General features: G+C 46.4%; 3 protein-coding genes across 6 annotated transcripts in view; 2 read left to right on the forward strand and 1 right to left on the reverse strand.

Annotated features, from left to right (window-relative positions):
- LOC118093703 (prominin-1-A-like) overlaps nt 1–13810 on the forward strand; it is a 42184-nt gene extending 28374 nt beyond the window's left edge. For all 4 annotated transcript variants that reach the window (XM_035133305.2, XM_035133307.2, XM_035133310.2 and 1 more), the window contains 11 exons: nt 3000–3084; nt 3299–3445; nt 4348–4419; nt 5256–5351; nt 5549–5602; nt 6529–6609; nt 7049–7117; nt 8367–8456; nt 8910–9022; nt 10064–10090; nt 10687–13810. In XM_035133305.2, the coding sequence (XP_034989196.2) occupies nt 3000–3084; nt 3299–3445; nt 4348–4419; nt 5256–5351; nt 5549–5602; nt 6529–6609; nt 7049–7117; nt 8367–8456; nt 8910–9022; nt 10064–10090; nt 10687–10738 (886 nt within the window). In that variant the 3' untranslated portion in view covers nt 10739–13810. The remainder of the gene's footprint in view (nt 1–2999; nt 3085–3298; nt 3446–4347; nt 4420–5255; nt 5352–5548; nt 5603–6528; nt 6610–7048; nt 7118–8366; nt 8457–8909; nt 9023–10063; nt 10091–10686) is intronic.
- Nucleotides 13811–16900: 3090 nt separating this feature from the next.
- Nucleotides 16901–21300, reverse strand: HPS6 (HPS6 biogenesis of lysosomal organelles complex 2 subunit 3). Its single transcript, XM_035133302.2, has one exon. It carries the CDS (start codon nt 20540–20542, stop codon nt 18110–18112), a length of 2433 nt encoding a protein of 810 aa, XP_034989193.2. The 5' UTR covers nt 20543–21300; the 3' UTR covers nt 16901–18109.
- The window catches only part of ARMH3 (armadillo like helical domain containing 3), a 124339-nt gene continuing 121462 nt past the window's right edge, over nt 20240–23116 (forward strand). Inside the window, exons 1-2 of the mRNA XM_035133314.2 lie at nt 20240–20338; nt 22562–22712. The gene's annotated coding sequence lies outside the window, so the exon portion shown is untranslated. The remainder of the gene's footprint in view (nt 20339–22561; nt 22713–23116) is intronic.

Consider the following 23116-nt stretch of genomic DNA (forward strand, 5'->3'; position numbering starts at 1 on the left):
TATCGTGTTTCACCTATATTTACAACCGCAGGTATCAATCAGCCATTGATTGCACCCCATACGAAATGCTGTTCAAAAGGAAACCGTTTGTAAAACATTTAAAAATTTTCGGTTCTGAAGTTTGGGTGCACACTCTGCAAGGTGACAAACTGAGCAAATCTGGTCAACATGGCATTTTTCTAGGTTATGAAAAAGGTTCCTATCGTGTGCTGATGACAGACACAAACACAATTAGGCTGACCAGAAGCATGGATTGTAATCCAAAATGGGACAAAGTTGGCATTTTTCAATGTCATCCCATTTCAGATGATGAGGTGGTTAAACCAATTAACAAAGAGGCAAAACCTGTAATTGATGCTGATGGTAGCACAGATTCTGACACTGATACAGATGATCAGAATGAAAAGACCTCTTTTAAGAAATCAGATGGGTCTCACACTGATCTAGAGGTAGAATCTTTGCCAGATACAGGTCACCATTCTCCCAAGGAGGAGGAACCAGACCCAGAGGATCCCAGAGTATTGCGTAGATCTGAGAGAACTACCAAGGGACAAGCACCTAAACGATTTTCTAAAGAATTTGCTAAAGCTGCTATTTCAGATATGGCTGCCACTAGCAACCCAAACTCAGTTTTTGAACCAACTAACTACAAAGAGGTTCAAAATTTACCTGAAAAAGATGCTGAACCTTGGCTTAACGCCATGAAAGCTGAATTGAATTCCCTAAAGCAAAATGACACGTGGGAATTGGTTCCAGCAGAACCAGGCATGAAACTTGTAGACAGCAGGTGGATTTACAAAACCAAGACTGATCAGACTGGTAAAGTGGTCAGATATAAAGCCAGATTAGTTGCACGTGGTTTTTCTCAAGTTCCTGATCAGGACTATCATGAGACATATTCACCGACAGTCAAATTTGAGACAGTTAGGCTGTTGATGAAAATTGCTGCAGAAGAGGGCATGACCATATCTCATCACGACGTTAATACTGCGTTTTTGTACGGAATTCTCAATGAGAGTATTTACATGTCACCGCCAGACGGAGTGCAGATAAAAAAGGGAATGGTGTGTAAATTAAAAAAATCCCTGTATGGTCTAAAACAAAGCGCTCGATGCTGGCACACTAAGCTGACAGAAGTGCTGTTTTCCTTAGGTTTCAAGCAAGGAAAGGCTGATTCTTGTGTTTTTGTTAAAGAATCTAACCAGCACAAATTGTACTGCATTTGTTTTGTGGATGATATTTTGTTTTTCTGGAAGGATGCAAATATTTACAAAACCACTCTTGCAAAACTGCAAAAGCATTTTGATATGAAAGACCTAGGGGAAGTCAGCAATTATCTCTCACTGGAAGTAGAGAGAAATAAGCAAGGTGATGTTTTGCTGCATCAATCACGTAAGATCAATGATGTGATTGAAAAATTAAATCTGACAGATGCCAATTCTGTAGACACCCCCATGGTCACAGGGTACCAACATGATACTAATGCTAATGTTTTTCCTGACACTACATTGTTCAGAAGTGTTTTGGGTAAACTTAGTTTTATAGCAAGGTGCACAAGACCAGACATTGCTGTTAGCGTAAATTTGCTCAGCAGATATGTAAATCAACCTACAGTGCAAGACTGGAAGGCACTGAAACGCATAGTTAGGTATTTAAAAGGCACTATGCATTACAGGTTGAAGCTTACTAGCCAAAAATCTGGAGGTCTTGAGATCTATGCCGATGCCAGTTTTGGTAGTGATACAACTGATGGCAAGAGCACCTCAGGTGTGTGTTATTTGTACAATCAGTGCCTATTTGATTGGTCTTGTAAGAAACAGGCAACAATAAGCATGAGTTCATGTGAAGCAGAACTCAACGCTTTAAATTTTTCCCTCATGAATGTAGAGTGGTTGTTGCAACTATGTGAGGATATGAGAGTAAAAATTTGTTGTCCAGTTCAAGTTTATCAGGACAACAAAGCCTGCATAGAACTAATCCATTCAGAAGGGTGCAAGCAAAGAACAAAACATTTGCTAATCAAATTGCACCGTGCCAGAGAATGCATTCAGAAAGGAGTTGTAAAAGTCTCATATATGCCAGGGAAAGAAATACCTGCTGATGCTTTGACTAAAGCTGTTAATAAGGAACAACTTGGTATATATGTAAAGAAATTGCTTTTGTGCTAGATTTTCATAATGGTCAGAATGAAAAGGGGGAGGTTGTGAGCATTTTCACCCCTCCCATTCTGAAAATCTGGTGATATCTGCTGTTGGGAGGGAACAGTTAGGAATTGTTACTTTGTTGTTTTTCAGTCCTGACTCTGCTCTCTGCCGTGTGCTGTGTGCAGTTTAATATCTTCTGTAGACAAGATGGCTAAGTGAGAGGCTGTAACACTCACAAAGCCAGATCTGTAAATATGCAGTAGTTAATAGAAATAAATGAGGAATGTTTTGAAACCTCTACAAATGCTTCTGCTGTTCACTGCTGATTTGGTGCTCATAAAGCCCAGTTATGAGTCCATGATTCCCGGGTGTATGCTGAAGGTGTTCCAGACGTCCTGCCCAGGCATAGGGGCCTAAGAAGACCTGGACAGATCCTGGCATTTACCCACACCAAGGCGTTCAGGATCCAATTTGACTGTACAGTATAATCTTAAATCTGTGCAGAGAAGTCTTTCCCTGACCCACAACTTATCCCTTCTGCCAAGAGTTTGCTAGAATAACAACCTGAATCATGCTTTTCTTTCTCTGAGGTACCTTTCAGCCTGATCGCTGTGCTTCTCAGTCCTGCTATTTCCCCACAGCTGCTGCCCCCATGCTGAGTCGCTTCTCGGTCTTTTGGCTAAGATCATGTGTAGTCGTGTAGAGTTTATGTCACCAGCAACCCCATTGCCCCCTGGCGTAAGAGTTAAACTACATGATTGGAAAGCTTGATTGCATGGTGATGCTGTTTCCCCAGTTTATGTTTGACTTGGCACAGTGTATCCTGGTCTCTTAGCTCGATTTTCACTCTTGCAGGAACTGTGAAAACAATGCCCCCTTGTGGAGCACCCTTCACCTGGGTGAGGTCATCCCTCTGGATGAGATCCTAAACACCAGCAAGGTCAGTGATGAGTGTCTGTAGGTGAATCAAGACAGCCACAAGAGAAATTGAATGACCAGCAAGATTAGTGTCCTAAAATATGCTCTGGGATAGTTTAAAGACCAGATATGGGGCATATATTCAGCCACCTGGAGAACCCCAGAGAAGTGCCCTGGGGGACTGGATTGTTGTGTACTCTGCACCTACTCACCTTGTTTTTCTTTTGCTCTTACAGTACACGGGTAACATTGATGCAGCTTTAAAAAAAATAAATATCAGTTTGGGCTCCACTGAATTCCTGAAGGATGAGCAGAAGCGTCAGCTGCAGGAACTGGGCTCAAAGGATGGTCTGAACCTGAATTTTGACAGTGCTCTGAAACAAGTGAGATGAGAGGGTGGAATAGCTTATCACAAGATTATTTCTTTTCTTGATCTTTATGGGGTTTGACATTGTCTGGTATCCATTCAAATAGTCCATTCAAAGTAGTTTATATTGCCTAATAGGACTAGTGACTTGCCTAGAAAATGATATCATTGCCAGTAATAGTAGTGTAGGCTCTATCCCCACAGAAAAATGCATGCCCTTCATGCTTGCTGGGGTATGAATCGCTGCAGGAAGGAATCCGTCAGCTGGGAAATTCTGATTAACTGACAATGGAAGGGTCGCTGGGTTTATGATGTCAGCATAGGTTATTGGCAGCTGCTCAGTCTGTTCAGGAGAAAGGATGGTGTCTGGAAAGGGCTTTGGGTGCAGCCCAAGAGGAAAGCCATTCCCAAACAAAGCTTGTGCAGGTTACTGAGTTTAACAAAATCTCAAAGACATCTGTATAATGAAATCATGCCATTCCACATACATAAAAGCAGCAGTTAACACGTAAACAGGACAGGATTTGCCTGGTGCCTAAAAGCAACGACAAAGATGTCAGGCAGATCACCCTTGGGAGGGTGATCCATAATTAGAACACAGTCACTAAAAAGCCACTCCCCTTTGGAAGCCACCCACATGTCCTTTTGTAGGTGAGAGCACCCAGAAAAGAGCCTCTGATTGTTGTCTCACAGATCATTGGAGGTGGAGGGATGAGGTGAGCTTTCTCTTCCCAGAGGTGTGATGTGAAGGAATAATAGCTTACTTATCGGTGGGTTCAAAATGAAATAAAGCAAGTTGGAAAGCGGATTCTAGGAAGTGGGCAAACTTAATCTGCCTGAGCCCTGACCTTACTCACTCCAATGCCTCTTGTTATCCTTGAGGAGCTGACCCACAGTGTGCTGTCTCTTTCTTTGCAGATCAACCAGAATGTGACAAAACAAGACCTGTCTTCATTGGCAATGCATCTAGATAAATTGGCAGAAAACACAGTGAGTGATGCTTTGATTGGGATATCCCCATTCTTCTGCAGTGCTTCTCTCCCCCAGCTCCCTTTCTAGGGGGAGGGGCCCTGTAGGTGTCTTTTTGGGATCACTTCAACCCAGAGCTGGCCCAAGAAATTTTGGCACCTGAGTCAAACCACAAAATGACACCCTCCCCGCCAGAGAAGTATGGATGAGTGAAAATCTATCTACATTGGGAACAGGGGGAGAATTGAATTAATCTTTTCCAACAGTTGAAGTGGAAATAAAATGCCATCATGGCGGGGGGAAAGGGGCCTGTTCTGAATCATGCCTCCACCATTTCCTCTCTAAGGTGATAGGAGAACAGCAGCATCTCCTATTTGCCAAGAGGTCGCTGTAGAGCTGGAATGGGGAGGCAGATCCAGCCCCCAAGCAGTGTGCCACAGCCGTCAGTGCCACTGCAGCAGCAGCCATGGGCATGTGTTCTTGGAGGCTGAATCAGCTGTCCCTGTGGATCCTACTGCCTGAGTTAATCACCTCATCTTACCTAATAGGTAGGCTGGCCCTGATTTAACCCCAGATCCTCCCTGAAGATGGGAAATAATTGCATCCCACATTCCCTCCTGGAAATGTGCCCACCAAAAAAGGATTTGCAGTGAACTGCAACAAGAATAACAGACACAGAAGGAGGTTTTGGATGGTAGACTCTTTTTTTATTTTGAACTACAAATGAATATTGGGAGAGTGGAATGGCAGGGTTGTTTTTTTAAGTACAGGGAAATGTCTGCACTTGTATGTGTGAAAGCAGCAGAAATTCTATCAATATCTCTTCACAACAGTGGTGCTTATGAAAATATTTTCAGGCAATTGGTGAGAAAACTCGTAGCGAGCTTCAACTGGAGGCCAGTCAGCTGAGGATGCTCCAGAATTGGGTCGGTGACAAGTTTCCTCCTCAAATGGTGAGTGCTGCTCTCCCCAAACACCTTTACCTCCTTTTGGCCCAGACCAGGTGCCGCCTTGAACAAGGCCTCTCTAGATGGCTTTGATTCTTGGACCTGCCTGGCCATAAGATGGTTGATATCTGTCCCACCTTCTGTCAACTCATTCCATCCAGCTCAGTGGATGGTGCCCTCTGATGAGCTTTCTCTGTCCTCAGCACATCCTGAGAAGCAGCATTCAAAAACTACAGAAGTCTGTCCCTCAGATTCCGGTAAGCAAACTTCAAGAAATTCAAACTTCAAGAAAGAAGATTCCACCTAAACATTAGGAAGAACTTCCTGACAGTAAGAGCTGTTTGGCAGTGGAACTTGCTGCCAAGGAGTGTGGTGGAGTCTCCTTCTTTGGAGGTCTTTAAGCAGAGGCTTGACAGGCATATGTCAAGAATGCTTTGATGGTGTTTCCTGCTTGGCAGGGGGTTGGACTGGATGGCCCTTGTGGTCTCTTCCAACTCTATGATTCTATGATTCTATAAGCAGGACAGGGTTGGAGGAAGGAGTGATCTGGGAGGTGGGGCTTTGATGCCAGGCTTTCTGAAGGACACTCCATTAGATATTGGATGGGTGGGGAAGTACAACCTGCTGACAATCTCGCCAGGACTCCTTGCATAACAATGTGAGAACTCAAGGTAACAGGTGCCAATTGGGAGATACAGAGATTTCCTTTGGCGTTGACTCTGTAGGGGTGGGGTTTCATATCCTGGAAGACTGTGGGAGATTGACAGAGTTGGTAGGCATCCCAAAGATGGACAGAGGAGGTGTTAATGGGCCACTGGCAGAACTATACTTGTGTGCGTTTGGGGTCTGTATGGTGCTGGGTATGAAATGCTAAGCTGCAGTCCTCCATACGTTGGACTCCCAATTCCCATCAGTCCCAGCCAGCATGGCCAATGGTCAGGATTGATGAGAGCGGTAGTCCAGCAGCATCTGAAGAGCTGCAGTTTTGCTATTTCCGCTAAAGTGTATCAAAAAACCTGTCTCAGCCTTATGATAATATACCAGCACTGCTCCCTTATGCCCATTGGATTATGTGATGTTCTGCTCAGTGGTCTGCTCAGATCTGTATGGAAAGTGGTGGTAAGGGCAGCCCATGAGACTGGCTCTGCCAAGGAGTGAACCTGACAGTACTGTGTCCTGCCAGGAGTTAGCGAACGCCACGTTGTCAAAAATAGAAGACGCTCAGATATTTATGAAGTTGCAGGTGCAGGACGTTGTCAGAAACGTGAGTCTTCTTCTCATCATCCAACCTATTTTCTGGTGGGGTTGCATAGAGGGCATCATTAAGACTGGATTTGTGCATTGCCACATAATGTAACATGGAGGCTCATCCCCAGAAGTCCTATAGGTCTCTAACTGCGACATTAGACATGCTAGTGAACAACTCTGGGAAATGGGAATACAGGAAATGCAGTGGAGGAGGACAAGCAAAAGCTAGTGCTCCCAAGATGGGGCATGTGACACCCCAGCTGATCGTGCATTGATTAGCCATACTACCTTTTCCTGCACCCCATACTACAGCCCCATTTCCCTTCCTATTCTTGGAACCATTAATGGAGCTTGGATAGGGGATTGAAACCCCATAACTGAACCCCTTTCTTTGTTTGGAAGCTGTTGTCCTATCCTCCAACTTGCACCCACCCATCTTATCTTCTTACATCTAGGAGACTTCAGCTTTCGTGAAAACTCTGCTGGGTTTATTTGAATCATATATAGACTGGGCAAAGAGTACCGTAAGTAATGCCAACTGCTGTTGATGGAGATTGGGCTTAATCCTGAGTGTTAACAAGGTGGGAGCCTGGTTGTCCTTGCTTGTATACTTCTGCTATACTCGCATCTAGGCTGGATGCTTCCCTGTGGCTATGCATACCCAACCCAGTCAACCATGAATTTACTGGACCTCTTAGCCATAGTTTATTTATTATTTACTGGTTTAAAAGATTTATAAACTGCTTAATCAAAGTACTCTCTAGACGGTGTGCATAACAAAGTTGTAGTTAAAATGCAGATAAAATATGCAAAGCAATAATATATATATAAAACATACCGGTAATTAAAGCACTGATTAAATAAGTAAAACTTTAAGAACAAATATGAGTAACTAAATTATATGTCTGGGTAAGTTTGCAACAGACGTCTAAAATGATATGGGGCAGGGAACCTTTTCTGCCTGGCAGGCCAGAATTTTATTTCCAAATCTTTGACAGGTTACTTTTGGCAGGTGGGTGGGGTTTTGACACCAGGTGATACTGCAGTTTGAAACCTCAGTTGTCCCCATGCACTGCTGCCTGAACTTCTGAAAACTGTCAGGAGCACTTTTGCAAAGGGCTTTCAAACAGCCACACACTCCTTTTTGAATGTCCAGTTTTTGGAGGTTCAAAAAGCAACATCTGGTCCTCCATTTTGGCAAGGTGCCCATGCAACCCCCCTCATGAAACAGGAAGGAGGAATCCTGCTGAATTTATGGCAGCCGATGAGTGAGGGTTAATTTATCCTGGCTTGGCGGCACTAGCCTGTTTCCTACAAGTGTGAGCAGCCAATGTAACATTGAATCCCATCATCCTGCCCATCAGCAGCCAGTGCAAATAGCTGAGGGCAACTCCAATATGCTGACAGAACCTCACTCCTGGCAGCAGTCATGCTGCAGCATTCTGTAGTTAACTGCAGTTTCCTGATCAGCCACTTGCATTCACATGCCAGTCTTACAGCCTCATGCACAAGTGGCCCTGGAGGCATATGTAAGCAAAATCAAGTTGATCTCATGGAAAGTGTACTGCCGTTGCCCATCTTACTTCTAGGGTAAGCAAGCACAGCATGAAGTTATAAGGTTGGCAATGCCAGGACAATTCCTACCATGTGCTTAGCTGGACTGGCAACATTTATGATGACAACACGATGAGGGTGTTTGGCCAGGAAAGGAGGGCAGGGCTCAGGATTTTTCCTTTGGTGGTCATGATGTTTCCTTGTCTTCTTTGCTGGCAGATCAAAGAGCAAGTGGGCCGCTGTGGCCCTGCAGCCTGGGCACTGGATAGTGTGAATACCGTGGTCTGCAGCTGCGTTGTCAATTCATTGGTGAGGCAGTAAACATGAGGGATGTAGCTGGGGTGTGGGAATGAGCCAGCATGAATAAGGTACAGCAGGGTGGCAGTCCATAGGTTGAGAGATGGAGACTGCAGCCCAGGTTGCAGGAGTAACTGATGGGTGGTGGAGCCACAAAAATTGTAACTACCTTAGGCAGAGGCTGTGCTGTGGCTCTGGGAATCTTGCCTGCGGTGGGGCATGGAAAGAAGCTGGGGAGACATCTGCATGTGGGACGGATCCCTGTGCTCTTGAATGGGCACAGGGCTGGGGAAAGTGTATGCATGTATGTGAAGGGTGCTCCAGTGAAACGTTGGAGAAATGGATGGAAAAGACATAGGCAGGCAGTAGGCGAGGCTTACCTTGCATGAGTTCAAGCAGGGTGGCAGTTAAGTGGAGAGAGACAGCGGAAGTACTGACAGCTGCCTTCCCCTCTTCTTCCCCTAGAATGCCTTTTGGTTCAGTCTAGGCTGGTGCACCGTCTTTCTGCTGCCGAGCATCATCTTGGCTGTGCGGCTTGCCAAGTTTTACCGCAGAATGCACATGGATGACGTCTACACGTGAGGATGGGTCATACTTTTGCCTGTCACCCTGCCTATGGCCATGGATCAGATGCTTTACCTCTCCTTCCCCCCTCCCCACTCCCAGTACTGTTCACTGATTATAGGCTTGGACATCCCTTAAGCCCTCCACCCCACCCCACCCAGTTGGTTCCATTACCTAGAATTGCAAGTCCAGGTGTAGGGCTGCTCCCGTGGTATTCTTGTAAACCAACCATCCCTCTTGTGAAAGTGTCTGCTTTTAAGATACTGATGGAAAAGTGGGTTCTCCAGGGGAAGCCTTTAGGGGAAAGTGATAACTGCCTTCCCTAGTAAATGAAAAAGGGAATGTTTTGACTTCCCACTTGCTTATACTCAGAAACAGCTTTCAACCTTTCTGGCAAAACATGGTCCTGTGGAAGCCACTCCCATGCTGTGTTATATGCGTTTGTTGTTAGCATCCATCTGTCTTGAGAGACAATGGAGTGTGCCTCTGGGGGTGAAGTCAAACTGCTGTGATAGGGACATTGAGGTGACCTCGTCTCCAGGGCACAAGCCTGGGCAGTGTGAAGCAATAACAAAAAATCCCCATGACCCTGGGCATGAACTAGAGCCATGACAAGGTCAAGAAATAATTGCTCACATGACCAGGGAGGGTTCTTGCTATCAAGGCAGCATTTCAGGGGGTGCATAATTCTAACCTTACGGCTAAACTTCTCTGCACCCACTTTGGCTGGCCGATGCCGGAAGTGGACCCCGAGAACACATGTAAGAAGCCTTACTACAGTATATAAAGGAGTTATGCTAGCTAGTGCTTAGGTGGATTGAGCTTGGTCGATGGACATTGGTTTTTCTGCAGTTCAACAGGCACCGAGGATTGGCAGCACTGCTGAAAGGTTGCACTGTCCTGCCATCTGGGTCCAGTATAAGCAGTTGGGAGTTATAGTACTCTTCTTTTTGGTTCCCTTGCCCACATTAGGGTTGAGGGAGCTTAGCATGCATTCTGGAAAGCCTTTGAGGATGCTGTCATATATCCCATTGACATTCTCTTTCTTTTACTAGGGACGGTGGCATGGAAAACATGGAACTGTAAGTATCTTTTCCTACCTCCTGTCTATGTTTAGTGTGGAGTTCAAAAGAAAGCTGCCCTAGATGTAGGAAATGACCAGGCAATTTAAGTAACGGGAAGGAGGTCCAGTACTGGAGAAAGGTGGTGAACAAGACCATTTTGGGAAAGGAGCTCTGCCAATTCAAAATATGAAGCTCTTTTGCTTTGGTGTTGGTGGCTGAGACAGAAGACATTTCATGCTCTGTAGGGTATGCTTTTGGTCTTCTCTAATCTGAGCTTTCTGTTGCATGCTGGCCCCAGCTGCACAGAGGCAGTCCCTGGGGTGCTGCTAAGAGGAAGTGGGGCTGGCATTGTGCACAGAACCCACAAAATCCTATCTGGGCATGAACTGAATCTTAGCTGCAGGGGAGGCTTTTACAGTGGGTGGGGGCTAGGAAAGCATTCGTCCCCACTTCCACCACAGGCCAATAATACTGATAAAGACCAGAGGAGCTTTCTCCAAGTGTCATTAGGTGCTTTTAAAAAATCCTTATCAGAAAACCCTTTCCGCTTCATGCCCTGCCCAACCACCTAGCCTCAAGCTTAGAGCGCTCTTTCTACTTTTCTCCCTTTGCAGATCAAGGCCACCACATGTGTTCAAAATGCCCCGAGCAGAGCTGAGGAACTAGCAATTACCTTGCCACCTATGCTCCTTGAGCAACACTGAGGATGACACACGAATGTCTGCAGAACTGCTTTGTTTCTCTTCCCAATGTGGAGCATAAGGATCACCACTCAGAAGCAAATTCTCCTTGGCCAAGTTGGCTTATCCTGCGAATGACACCATTAGGGGTAACTGCAAGACATGTTACACAAGAGCAGGCCTAGCTGTGTTCCCGTGTGTGTGTGGTTTTTTTTCTTTCTACCCTAAAGACTAGGCTTGCAGTCTCTGCACTATGACATTTCTGCAAAGCCACAATCCTCTCATTGGGACTGTAGCTCCTCATGCCACACTGTGGCATGTATAAAGTACTCTGGAGAGCCTGCCTCTTCTTTGAACACCAGTGCCTTACACTGTTATATGCCATTGAACGATCCTGTTGGCTTGGGTTGATGGCTGACTCTGCTTGCTTTCTGTCCATAATAATGATGGTGGCTCCAGTGAATGCAATTAATCCACCCAGAAGCAGCAAAACTCTCTCCCCATCCCCATCTCTACTTGGGGTTGAGGAATGCCTTCTGATGCAGCTGAATCCAGAATTTTGTGTGACACAGCTAAAATGACTAGCTGGGGAAGCGTTTTGGCAATTCAATTATGGGCATTACAAGAAGCATCATGCTGAGCAACATGACAATCCTCCAGCAAGGAAGTGGGAGCTGACTTCAGTTGTATTGGGACTACTTTTTAACCCTTTATGGTTTTCTACTGTGTGTTTAAATTTACAAAGCAAAATTGTGTGCTCCAGATCTCTTAATAATGACGGTATAACTCAATTGTCTACAATACAGTGACAATGCACTCTTATTTAAAAATGCTAAATAGTGCCTTGCTGTCTCAGGGCAATTTCTATCTATCCTTTACAACAGGGGTGAGGATCTTGTGGCCTTCCAGATGTTGTCTGACTCCAGCTCCCATTCAACCTAGCAATCATGGCAAATGATAAGGACTTATGGAAGTTGTAGTCAAGCAACATATGGAGGGCCATACATTCTCCATTCCTGCTTAAGAAGAATCCCAGCAACCAGCAAGTGCTAGGTGGTCCCACCTTCTCCCCATCCCTACTCTAGATTGGAAAGAAAGTACTGTATAACAAAAGGAGCCTTAGCTAAAAAACAACAACCAAACAACCCATACTGTATGGTTCTGCTAATCCACATGTGCAGAAAGCACATGTTGCCTTAGGCCACTCGTCAGCAACCTGTCCGCCAGATGTTTCAGACGGTGATTACCCAAGGCAGTACCATTGCTGAGGCCGATGGAAAATGCAGTCCTAAACATCTGAAAAGCACCAAGTTGGCAAAGGCTGGCCTAAGTCGGTGGCTGGAACACTATTTCACATTTCATGTTGTCCCTTGCTATCTCAGGATGTGCATTTGTATGTTCCCCTATCATATGAACTTCTTCCACCCCCCTCCTTGATTTGCAGTCTTTGGCATTTTATATTTTCCCAAAACAATGAATGTATGAAAATGCATTGTGCCAAAAAAATGTAGGTCTCACTGTGGACCGAAAACTCCAGTAGAACTGGGAATGGTCTCAGCCTAACTTTCATGCCTTCAATCTAAACTGAGGGTGGAATTCAGTGTAGCACTAAGGCTAACTTCTGTCCATGGAAGGATTTTTCTTTGTGCAACAGTGTGTTCTCCCACTAAATCTGTTTTAGGGGTTCCCCCAATCCTTGGGAAAAAATTTGGGGGAGGTGCAGGACATGCACAGGGGTAAGGGGGGGAAACCTGTTTGTGCAAGCAGAAGCCAATTCTGCTTGTGAAATAATTTAGCTGAGCATTGCCCATGTGGTAGTAAAGCTTGTCTCTCTTTAATGGGTTACAAGCTTTTAATAAGAAATCCAAGAAGTAATCAGAAACAGCATGTGCCAGATTCCAAGATACATTGTACTACCTCCTTTAACAACCACCAGTGGATTGTACTTTTCACCAGAAATGCTGGTCTAAATGTACATAGAATATGTTTATTATCAAGGTTAGGAGTCTAGGTAGGCTGTATGTTTTTAAAATTTGGTCTCTGTTATTGTAGTGCTGTATTTTCCCAGGTGGAAAAAAGCCTCCCATGCACTCCATTCCTGTTTCTAATAAATTTCAATTTGGATTCCTACTGTGGGTAGATAAGTATTATTTACACACATGGCTTCTGCTTCAGCGGCAGCTCCTTGAAAGTGGTGCATTGATCTTGCTGCATTTCGGCTGCTGTCTGAGAACTCAAACAGGGTTCTGAGGCTGGACAAATTCCCCAGTTAATGAGAAGAGTTCTTCCTGATTATATGTTTTTATTCAGCATTTTTAAAGATTGGTACAGAATTACTTTATGAGATCTGGCTGCTTTTTCAGTACGTGTGTTAGGGAGTCTGCAGCATTTTTTGTTGCTGGGAAAATGCAATCTCCTCCGAATTGCTAGCATATCACTGGCTATACTTGCTATTAAGAACAATGTGGTTATGAGGTCACATCAGGCATATAGTAGCTATTTCCTACAGCATCACTGATAAGAGCCGATAGTCCAAATGTCATTTTGTAAACTGTAGGAGGCACTGTATGCCTACTATACTTGATCAGTGTGGGAGGATTCAAAGCCCTATTCAAGCTAATAAAAGCCAGCTTCTTATTGGTACCTGTACCCTCCCTAAACAACATCTATTCTTTAGTACTGCCCTGCACCACCAAAGTGCTATAACCCTTCCAACACCATTCTATTTAGTATCCATTTCAGTTTTGAGTCTTTTATAACCTCTCATGTGGGTCTTCATCTCCTACCTTAAAAACAAACTGGTGTGGCACTTTCCAATTAATCAGTGCTATCATTTAATTCCAGTACCAAGGGGCAAGGTATTATGCTGTTACTGCTGGATCAAGATATACTAGCACAGATGTTAAGCAGGATATTTTTAACCATCTGGGAAAAAGACTACATTGCAACAGAACTTACTTCCTGAAACGTTTTACAACCCTCTCAGAAAATGTGGTAAGTGAATTTGGAAGTGTAAGACAAAAGCCTAGCTGGACAAATAAATAAATAAATAAATAAGAGGAAGAGATGAGGGTATGCTAGTGTGTAGCAGCCATACAGCTTGAGGGCTGACATTTGTGTACTGATTTGTAAGTGCACAAGTTCCTGGTAAGTGTTGTGTAGTGAGAAGAGGTGCCCAGGAGTTACAATCAAGACTTAAGATGGTTAGAAAGATATGCTAAAGGAGGTGGGGAACATTTGGCCTGGAGAGCAAAAGATTCCCATACCTATGCTACAGACATGTAAAACACGAGGTACAAGTATGCAGTAATAAGAAACGGGAAGCATTTATCATTGCAACATCACCAAAAGAGTTCTTCCTCTAACAAAAAGTCTGCAGAGTATCCCTAACTGTGCTCACTAGCGTGGCAAAGCAGACAACATGTGAAAACTCAAAAGAAAGTATAGTTAACCTTATGGGGAAGTACCGGTAATTCTACATTATTATGTCCAGGATGGGAAATATCTACCATACTGATTCTCTGTGGCATTTCCAAAGTGCAAAAACAGTGGCACTTCCAATTGCCAAGCCCTATAAGATTTCAAATGAAAATGAAAACAAAAATCTGTTTGAGTGGTACTAGAATAATCCAGGAATCATGCTGTAAAGCCACAGGATCAGACGTGGGAAATGATTAGCAATCTGGAGTGAAGTATCTACCCCCACTTTTCCTCCCTTGATCTTGTGCTGTAGTAATAAGCTGCTTGAATTGAATGCCACAACCCCCCCCCCAAAAAAAAGTGCTGGTACATGTGATACTACAGTTCTCCGTGTGAGTGAAAGCACTCTTCTAGTATTTTCTATAATTATCTGATGACCCGTTTGTCTTTTTATATCACTTCAGTGCAATCAGACTTTCCAATACTTTTGTTAAGGTAAAGGGCAGGGCTGATATATTGGAAAATTAAAGTGGTGGAAGAACTTCTGTGGAGAAACAGCTCCCTGAGAAATAAGGGTCACAAAATCTAGTGCCGCCTTGTTGGACTGGAAGTTGCTCCTCCTGTGCCCATTGACTGGAAGTGATCCAAGAGGAAACCTTGAGTGGTATTCAACTGAATTTTACTCCGTGTAGACCCACTGCAATTGATGAACATGACTAAGTCAGGCCCAGTAATTTCAATGGGCCTACTCAACTTTGTTGAACACTGCCCTGCCTATTTTGTGACTTTTAAAATGAGCTGGTAGCTGCCGCTGCCAAGTACAGTATCAGACGGTCAGGAAACTGAAGTCTGTCATTGGATCTTTACAAAGAGTGTGTAGAGAGGAGAGCAAATAAATACGAGGTCTTATAAGAAAATAGGTAACTCCTGCAAACACTGCTGTTAAATATAGTCTTGGGATGCTATTGCACTGGATTAGCAAGTGCTCTTTCAGCAGTGGAATACCATCACCCCCAATCCATTGTATTCTGGTTTCCATCAGAGGAACAGATACAAAGCCAGGACATCCTTTAGGAAAAGGCACCCCTGGAAGCATAATAATAAGAATTACATGCTGCTGCTTATAAAATCAAGAAAAAATCCAGACCAAGGAGGCTGCTTGTTCTTTATGTATAAAGAGACATCACACACTAATCCCCTTTTGTTATAAAATGAAATCCTATTTCAATCTGGTTTGCAACCATTTGCCTATTGCTTCTGCCTTCCTCCTGGACTTGTGTAGCTCTTGTCAAATCTCTTTACATCTCCCCCCTCCACTTGAATGGACACTTTTAACCTCTCCTTTGTTGGAGGCAACTGTGAGGGAACCTAAAAGGTAGACTATGACCCCCATAACTGCTTTCACAGAAGAAGCTGGGCAGCTGCCAGCACAACTCTTGTGCTATGAATAAGCAGACAAAAGGTGCATTGATTGCTAGCAGAACAGCTTGCCCACTGCAGCTCTCCTTCCCAGCAATGGTTTGCTTTTTAGTGGAGGGACTTTTTCTGGGTCAGGCTGCAATTTTATCTGCTGGGATTGTTCCCCATTAACAAGTGAGGCCAAGCCTGAATCAACAGAAAAGGCACACACAGCTGGGTGCCCAACAATACATATGCCAGGTACTTCACAGCCACAGAGGAGTCCTCTTCAAGGTTGTTTACCTTTTAATACTGCATATAGAACACAGGAATCAAAAACAAGAATCTCATTAAAAACAGAATAAACTTGCCAAGATTAGCATAAAAAAATTCTCTGCCAAGTTACTCAGGATGGGCAGGGTAAACACACCATCCAAGGACCATTAAATGGGCAGTTTCTCTTAATCTTTTGCCTAAGAGGCCCACTGGGCCATCAAAAGGAAGCTTGTGAATCCCAGCACTGTCAAAACCTTTTTAAAAATTATTTTTTTTATAGGTTTTGCAGAGAGGTGGTGGTTTGTGCAGCACTTGGAAAAAAGAAAGCCCACTCCTCTTTACAAAAACCCACACATTCCTCTTAGGTTTTCAGCTATGAAGGACAAGATGATTTACTCTCTTCTTATCCTTATAATTATTATTATTATTATTTTAAAATGGCTCCAGGCTGAGGAAGCATATTATGGGTTCTCTGAGACCCTGGAGAAAACTTGTAAACAGTATTGCAGGTGTGGATTAAACAGGTTTGGAACAAGTCCTCCATTTGTGCTGGTTTTGGAAGGCAACTCCCAGTAACACAATTATACCTCTGCATGCCAAGTATTGACAAACTGGTCACTGGTCAGTATTGGTATGGCTTTCCTCATTATCTGACAGAAGGGGGCAAGATCCAAAGTTGTCCTTGTGTTCTTCTACTTATCCATTTCCCCAGCCCAGGAAAGGCTAATCTGCAGCACCAAAGAGACGTATTTGCTCTGCACAGGAAAAATCCAGATTGCTAAAGCGCTGCTGCAGCATCAGGCTTGGGCTGAGGCAGAATACATGTGATCTGCTTGGAATTCAGGCAGCTCAGTCTCAGGGCAGGGTCCTGTCTTACAAAGGGTCATAAGCCTACAGAAAATTACCCACCCAATTCAACAGGCATAAAGAATCCACACAACTCTGTCAGTAATAAAGCCTTCCACACCCCATTTTTGGCTGGCAAACCTATCCATTGAGTTTGAAAACTGAACTGCATGGTGACTTGCTGCTTACACTCAATAAGCCATCTCTCTCCTTTGTACCACATTGGGGAAACTTTGCATTTTTAAAAAAGTGATTCCAGCAATTACATAAGCTTTAAAATGTTTTCTCCCACCTGCAAAAAAAGAAAAACCCACTCCTGTCTGGAAATTTTAAAATTTACTCTTCCTGCCCCATCTAGGTAAAGTGGCTTCAGTGATGAAAGTCTCATTAGGTGAGAATATTTCTCATCCCCAATGGCAGTTATTCTTAGGCAGAATGAAGGAAATGCAAGACACCAACAAGCATTACTGTCTTGCTCCAAGTCCCCATCATTCTTCCTCTATAATAGAGATACTTTTGATTGAAGCCTTAAGCCAGCGTGGGGTCCCAAACACGAGGCAAGGGTTACACTACTCTGTAAGTGTACAGGACATGGCCTACCCCAGGGAACTGCAGAGCTCCCTCTATTGACAACCTCCACTGTTCTTTTTTTTTATAAAAAGCGAAAGATAAAACCACTCTAGGGGACAAAGGTGTGTGCACACATTTGCAGTGGGGCTTCCCCTGCTTCAGGTAAATAATGCATGTTTAAACACATCAGAGGAGTGAGCTGTTGCTTATCAGCCAGAGAAGCAGACAGATGACATGCTTTCAGTCAGGGACTTTCCAAAACTTTGGTCTCAGGGGGAAGTAATACTGGTCAGTGAAACTTGGCAACATACAGGATGGCATAGTGCCAGGAACAATCCCTGCGCTTTAAAAGGTAGCTACTAAAGCATATTGATGGAAGTTCAAGATGCGCATCCTTAAGGTAGTCAAAGCAAGGCAATTCCCCAGTGGCACTAAGCTCGCATACAAATACGTCAGATGCATGTAGACTAGCATTTTACCAAAACGTAGAGGAAGTTTAACAAAACCCAAGCCCACCAGCATCATTCACAAATGGAAGGGAACACACCAGCTGCAGTTCTTCAGCTAGGCTCACTGTGTGAGCAATAGTGTAGTTCCTATGTGACTTTATCTGGTCTTGTTTAAGGCACCAGAAACACCTAACCCTTGCTACAAGCTCTGCACTCTTCCAAAAAAACCCATTGGCAATGCAATAAACTTTGGGATTTACCTCCCACTCTGGCAGAGGCAGCTTGCTGATGCAGGGCCTAAGTGGATACACAGGTTGAAGGCTCCTGACCCCACCAGGCCCAATTACTATAGGTGCCCTTTTGCCTGTCCCCACCTCTAAGCTTCATATCACCTCACGCTATGAGTGGTGTCTGTGGTTCTGAAAGGGGGTTAACTCCTCTTGGGCAGCTGCCTTTGGGGTATCTTTCTTTTGCCTGGGTGGGGTTGGTGGTGGGAAAGATGGACTCTGTAAGACAGCATAGATTTCATCCTGGCCAGGTGGGCCCTGGGCTAGTCTGTGCAACAGGGGCTTCAGCAGGCCAACAGTCAGCTGGGATGACCCACCTGGGAGAAAGGGAGGAGGATCAAGTTCTGTTGGGGGTAAGTGTTGCTGAAGAACACTCAGGATGTCAGAAGCGCTCAGGTTTGTAGGGCAGAGTTCCCACAGCTTGTCCAAGTAAGGGTCCAGGTCCCTATGCTGGGAGCACTCTCTCAAAAGGATGGTGAAGATCTCTTTGTTCAGCAAAGGGCTTAGCATGGAGAACTTTTCTGCAGCCTCCATCACACGCTGCCATCTCCCATGCTGGATAAGGAGGTCCATGGCCTGCAGGATGGCTTTGGGCCGCTGGCTGCATAGCAGGAGCTCAATCTCCATTTCCCCATCTGCCAGAGAGCCTCTGCTCCTCCTTGGCAGCACAGCCAGTGCCCTTTTGTAGAGGGGCACAGCACCCTCAGGGCCCTCCTTGTTGCTGTAAGTCCAAGAGGCACCCATGTACTCTTGGGATAGCCCCACAAACTGAGGCAGCCACTTAGGCTTGAACTGGTGCAGCGAGAGACAGACAAGTTCAAAAAGAGGAAGCATCCCATTTAGAGGCCCCTCCTCTTGCTTGCTGAGGCCGGGCACTGATCCCCCCAAGATTTTCTTCCACACATCTGGAGTAGCTCTGGCTACCAGTACTCCATCCCCATTCTGTTGCAGCTGCAGGTGGTTTTGGATGGCCTTCCAAGAGGCCCCAGGGAAGGAACTGAAGATGGCATTCAGGTAGGCCAGGTTCTCCTTGTTTAAGTCCAAGTGTAGAAGACGGCCAAGCTCCTGCTCCACGAGCGCCTCACCATAGCTCTCCACCTCACTTTCCAAGGCCCCGACCACACACAATTTAAGGAATTCCAGCTTTTGGTAGCTCTGCAGTTCCAGCTGCATTGTGCCCAGCAGTTTGGCATAAGGCTCTGGGAGGGCCCTGGGACGTTTTTCCTTGGAAGCAAGGCTATAGCACAGGATGGAGGAAAGTGCAATGGGAGCCTGAAACATGTCTCCCTTTTTCAGTTTCTCTACGGTGAGCTGAGAGCTGCTGAGGCTCCGCCGCTGATAATATTTGCAGGCCTCTTCAAAAACCATCTCCACCAGTGTGGGCTCTTCCCTGTCAGTACCAGAGAAGTCAAGGCTGTAGATGCCATTTGGACCAAGGAGCTGCACTTCCTCCTCCTCGGCATGGAAGTCCAAAAAAAGCACTTCCTCTGTACTCAGGACTTTCTTTTCTATCAACTGCCTGCTGCCCAAGTTCACAAGATAAAGAGCCCCTCCAAAGAAGCAGGCAAGGGTGTCCCCAAAAACCTTCAGCTGGACCTGCTCCCCTGGGGCCAAGGCACTTCCCCCAAAGTCAAATATGGGTCTCCACACTCCGTCGGGCTGTACCAGCTCTACGGCTCCTGCCGTGCTAACCAGGAGGAGCCCCCTGCGACCAGAAAGCACACAGCTATGGATATCCAAAGGGTCCATGGATGCCAAGAGTCCCACACAGCCCAAGAGCAGCTTCTTGAAGTCCACTTCGCTGCCTGGAAGCAAAGCCTTAGTACAAATGCAGCCTTTGGATGGAGCAGCAATGATGATGTCAGCATTTTCAGGACGCCAGATGAGGACAAACTTGGCTATTCCTGGGAAGGTGGCTGGAGTGGGCAGCAGGAAAACACCAGAGGGTGAGGCGAGCACTCGGTACACAGGGCTGTTGTGCAAGACAATCCTTAAGGGGCTCAGCTGGGCTCCCTGCTCCCCGATCTGAAGGCGTCTAGTGCAGATGCAGTACCTGAAGGCTCTCCTCTCGGGTGTCAGCTGGGCGTCCAAGGCAGGCCTCTCCTCACACCACACCAGCTGGGGCCCCCAGCTGCAGATGGAGACAACCCGGGCACGAGCTCCATGGCACAGCTCCAGGCTCTGCAGCAAGTGCCACCCCACTGACGGCACAAATCGCCAGAGTTCAGTCTTGCCGTGCTCCCAGATGATCGTCAGCACCCAAGAGACAGCTGTCGCGGGGCTTTCCAGGAAAACCAGCCCCACCACGGGCGGCTGAGGAGGCAGCCAACTCCTCTCCAGGTCAGCCCCGTCGGCGCCCAGGCGCTGGAAGGCCACAACCCGAGCCTGCGAGGCCGGCTGGTTCCACAACAGAAGCAGATGCTGCCTGTCCGGGCTGGCTAAGAGACGGCTGGGAGCCTCGCCCGGGCGGCTCTGCTCCAGTAGCTCTCGCAGGCAGCGGCCGCGGACGAAGTCGCTCCAGTCCGAGACCTGCCGCAGCTTCATCTCGGGGCGTCCGCCGCGGCTGCCGACCACATGGGGAAGGAGCTAAGCGGGACGCGCCGCGGCGGGGCGAAGCTGGCAGCGCCTCACCAACGAGCCCTGCCTCTTCGAGCCAGGAGCTTCGCCTCGCCCGGTCTCCGCGCCGACTCTGGCGCCACTATATCCCCCCCCCCACCGACGCCCTTGTTGCTCTCGCCGGGCACTTCCACGTCCTCGAGGAGGGCCCCGCTGCCTGCCTCTGGCGCCTCCCGAGCCCCCTTAACTCTAGTCCGCCAGCTCCTGCGCGCCCTCCTGCTCGCCGCCGCCGCTGACGGGCTCTGCTCCTCCACAGCGGTCAAGTCCTGGCACTCCCGGGCTCCGTCCCTCGTCCTCCTCCCGCTGCCTCGCTTCTTCCCTTTTTTCTCCCTTCCTCGCGCGCTCTTGGGATTTGACAGCGGCTCTTCTTAGGCGCCCCGGGGTCCGACCCGAGGAGGCCGCGCGCCGCGCTGAGTGCCGGCAGGTCGACCCACCCGGGCGTTTCTCCAGCGAAGCTCTGGGCGCGCGGGCAGCGAGAACCTCGGTGCCTCTCCCCCGTCCAGGTCCGAAAGCAACAGCGCCCCGCACAATTACTGCAATCACGAGGCCTCTTGTTTCCGGGCGCAGTCGCTTCCGCGGCCGGGCCTCGGCGGCAGAGCCCGAGCTGCCTCCGGCTCTTTTACTTCCGTCCCTGCCCGATGAGGTTAAAAATCTCACTGCCCCGACCGAGCTGCGGCTCCCGAGTGCAGAAGCAGGCAGAGGAGAGCAGGAGCCCTGCCGGGCCTGCTTTACAGCTCCGCCTTGCGTTAAAGAGACATGTCATCATCATCATCATCATCATTAGTTTTCACTTGTATAGCGCTCATAGCTGCCAAGTTTTCCCTTTTCTCACGAGGAAGCCTATTCAGCACAAGGGAAAATCCCTTAAAAAAGGGGATAACTTGGCAGCTATGATAGCGCTTCATATTTCGACGGAATCTCTAAGCGGTTTAACATATAGAGGAGGGTCGCAGAGTATTTACTACGAAGAGTGAAAGGACTCAGCAGGCCTTTTGCATAGCTGCCAAGTTTTCCCTTTTCTCACGAGGAAGCCTATTCAGCATAAGGGAAAATCCCTTAAAAAAAGGGATAACTTGGCAGCTATGCTTTTGCCCCTCAAAATTACCCGCTTTGCATTACCAGCAATGCATGTTTACTCCGGTGTAAGCCCCATGGTGCTCAGCGTGGTTTACTTCGTATAACACTGCAGTTTACCGTGGAGGTAATTCACAAGCCAGTGGTTTTTCACTGTGTTAACACAGGATTGTTGAAAGCAGAACGCTTGGTCAGGGTTTTCTGACAGGAGAACAGTCACTGGCTTTATTGAACAGTGGAGTCATAGTCCCCCTGCTTGAGTGGGCCTCAGAAAAGTGGCCTTAGGGTAACGATGGCAGCCTAAACTTGTAGTAACATGCTGTGCAGTCCACAAACAATTACGTTCATGGCCTGAAGTACACCAAAAGCAGCTTGGTAGCCTTGAGAATAAGCCCTACTGAAATAAACTGAATTTTCTTCCGATAGGATCAGGCTGCTTTCTTAAACTCATTTATAACCCCTCCACCAAAGTTTACTTCAAAAGGGGTTCAGTCCTGTGCACCCTTACATTCTAGTACCACTGTGGAACTTATGTTTGAGTAAAGGTGCATAGGATGGGACTGCATATCTGTCTTGGCTCAGAGAATATTGTGTTCCAGTTTTTCAGAAAGCAGCCTCCTCAGTTTTACCTGCATAGGAGTAGTGGGGAATAGGAAGGGCCCAGCTTGGTGGTTTGCCATAGGCATCAAGTTGGCCACTATGAAAACAGGATGCTGGACTAGACCAGCTATTGGCCTAATCCAGCAGGTGGCCTTAAGTTCTTAAGGATGGTGTGTCCGAACTATACAAATGTGTGTGTGCGGGCTGCAACACTTTTCAGATGAGGTTTCTTGCTTTGCACATTTCCCGTCTTTGTATTTATTTCTTCTTCAGAAGCAAACAAGCAGGGGCAGGAAAAAGTTTGGAATAACAAACACACCCAGAGTATCTGCAGAGCAGGAACAGCCGTCTAGTGGCAAATTTCTGCAAATCTGCTGACTGCAAGCAAGCGAACCAAACGTCAACAATTTGTTCTTATCTAACAGTGAGTATATGCAACGGTACAGGAAGAGCACACATTTACAGGACGACAAATTGGCTGATTGATTTGATCTGATTAAATTGCATGGATTAAATTGCAGCTAGGGTTTCTTCACGCTTATGCTGTGTGTGTAAAAGCACATGGAGGATCCCTCCTGCCTCGTGGTGGTAGCTGCTTCTTTTACACAGGCTACTTCAAGGTTTTAGGAACGGGGATCAAATGATGAGGGATCTTGGAGGCAGATTATGTGGATGTGGATCCTTTCACTAGCATAGGAGAAGTTTTCCATAAGAAGGGTTTAAGATTCCCGCACGCAGGACACTGGAGCCCTGTAGTAATTCTTTGCATGTTGACCCTGGACTGGAGTATGTTTAATAGAGCTTCCCCCTAGGTAAAAAAGCGCGTGG

This window comes from Zootoca vivipara, chromosome 5 (assembly GCF_963506605.1).
Source record: "Zootoca vivipara chromosome 5, rZooViv1.1, whole genome shotgun sequence".
NCBI classification, from domain to species: domain Eukaryota; kingdom Metazoa; phylum Chordata; class Lepidosauria; order Squamata; family Lacertidae; genus Zootoca; species Zootoca vivipara.

What these genes read in the sequence shown, in the direction of transcription:
- HPS6 (XM_035133302.2), bottom strand. Translation starts at nt 20,542, where the DNA reads ATGAAGCTGCGGCAGGTCTCGGACTGGAGCGACTTCGTCCGCGGCCGC.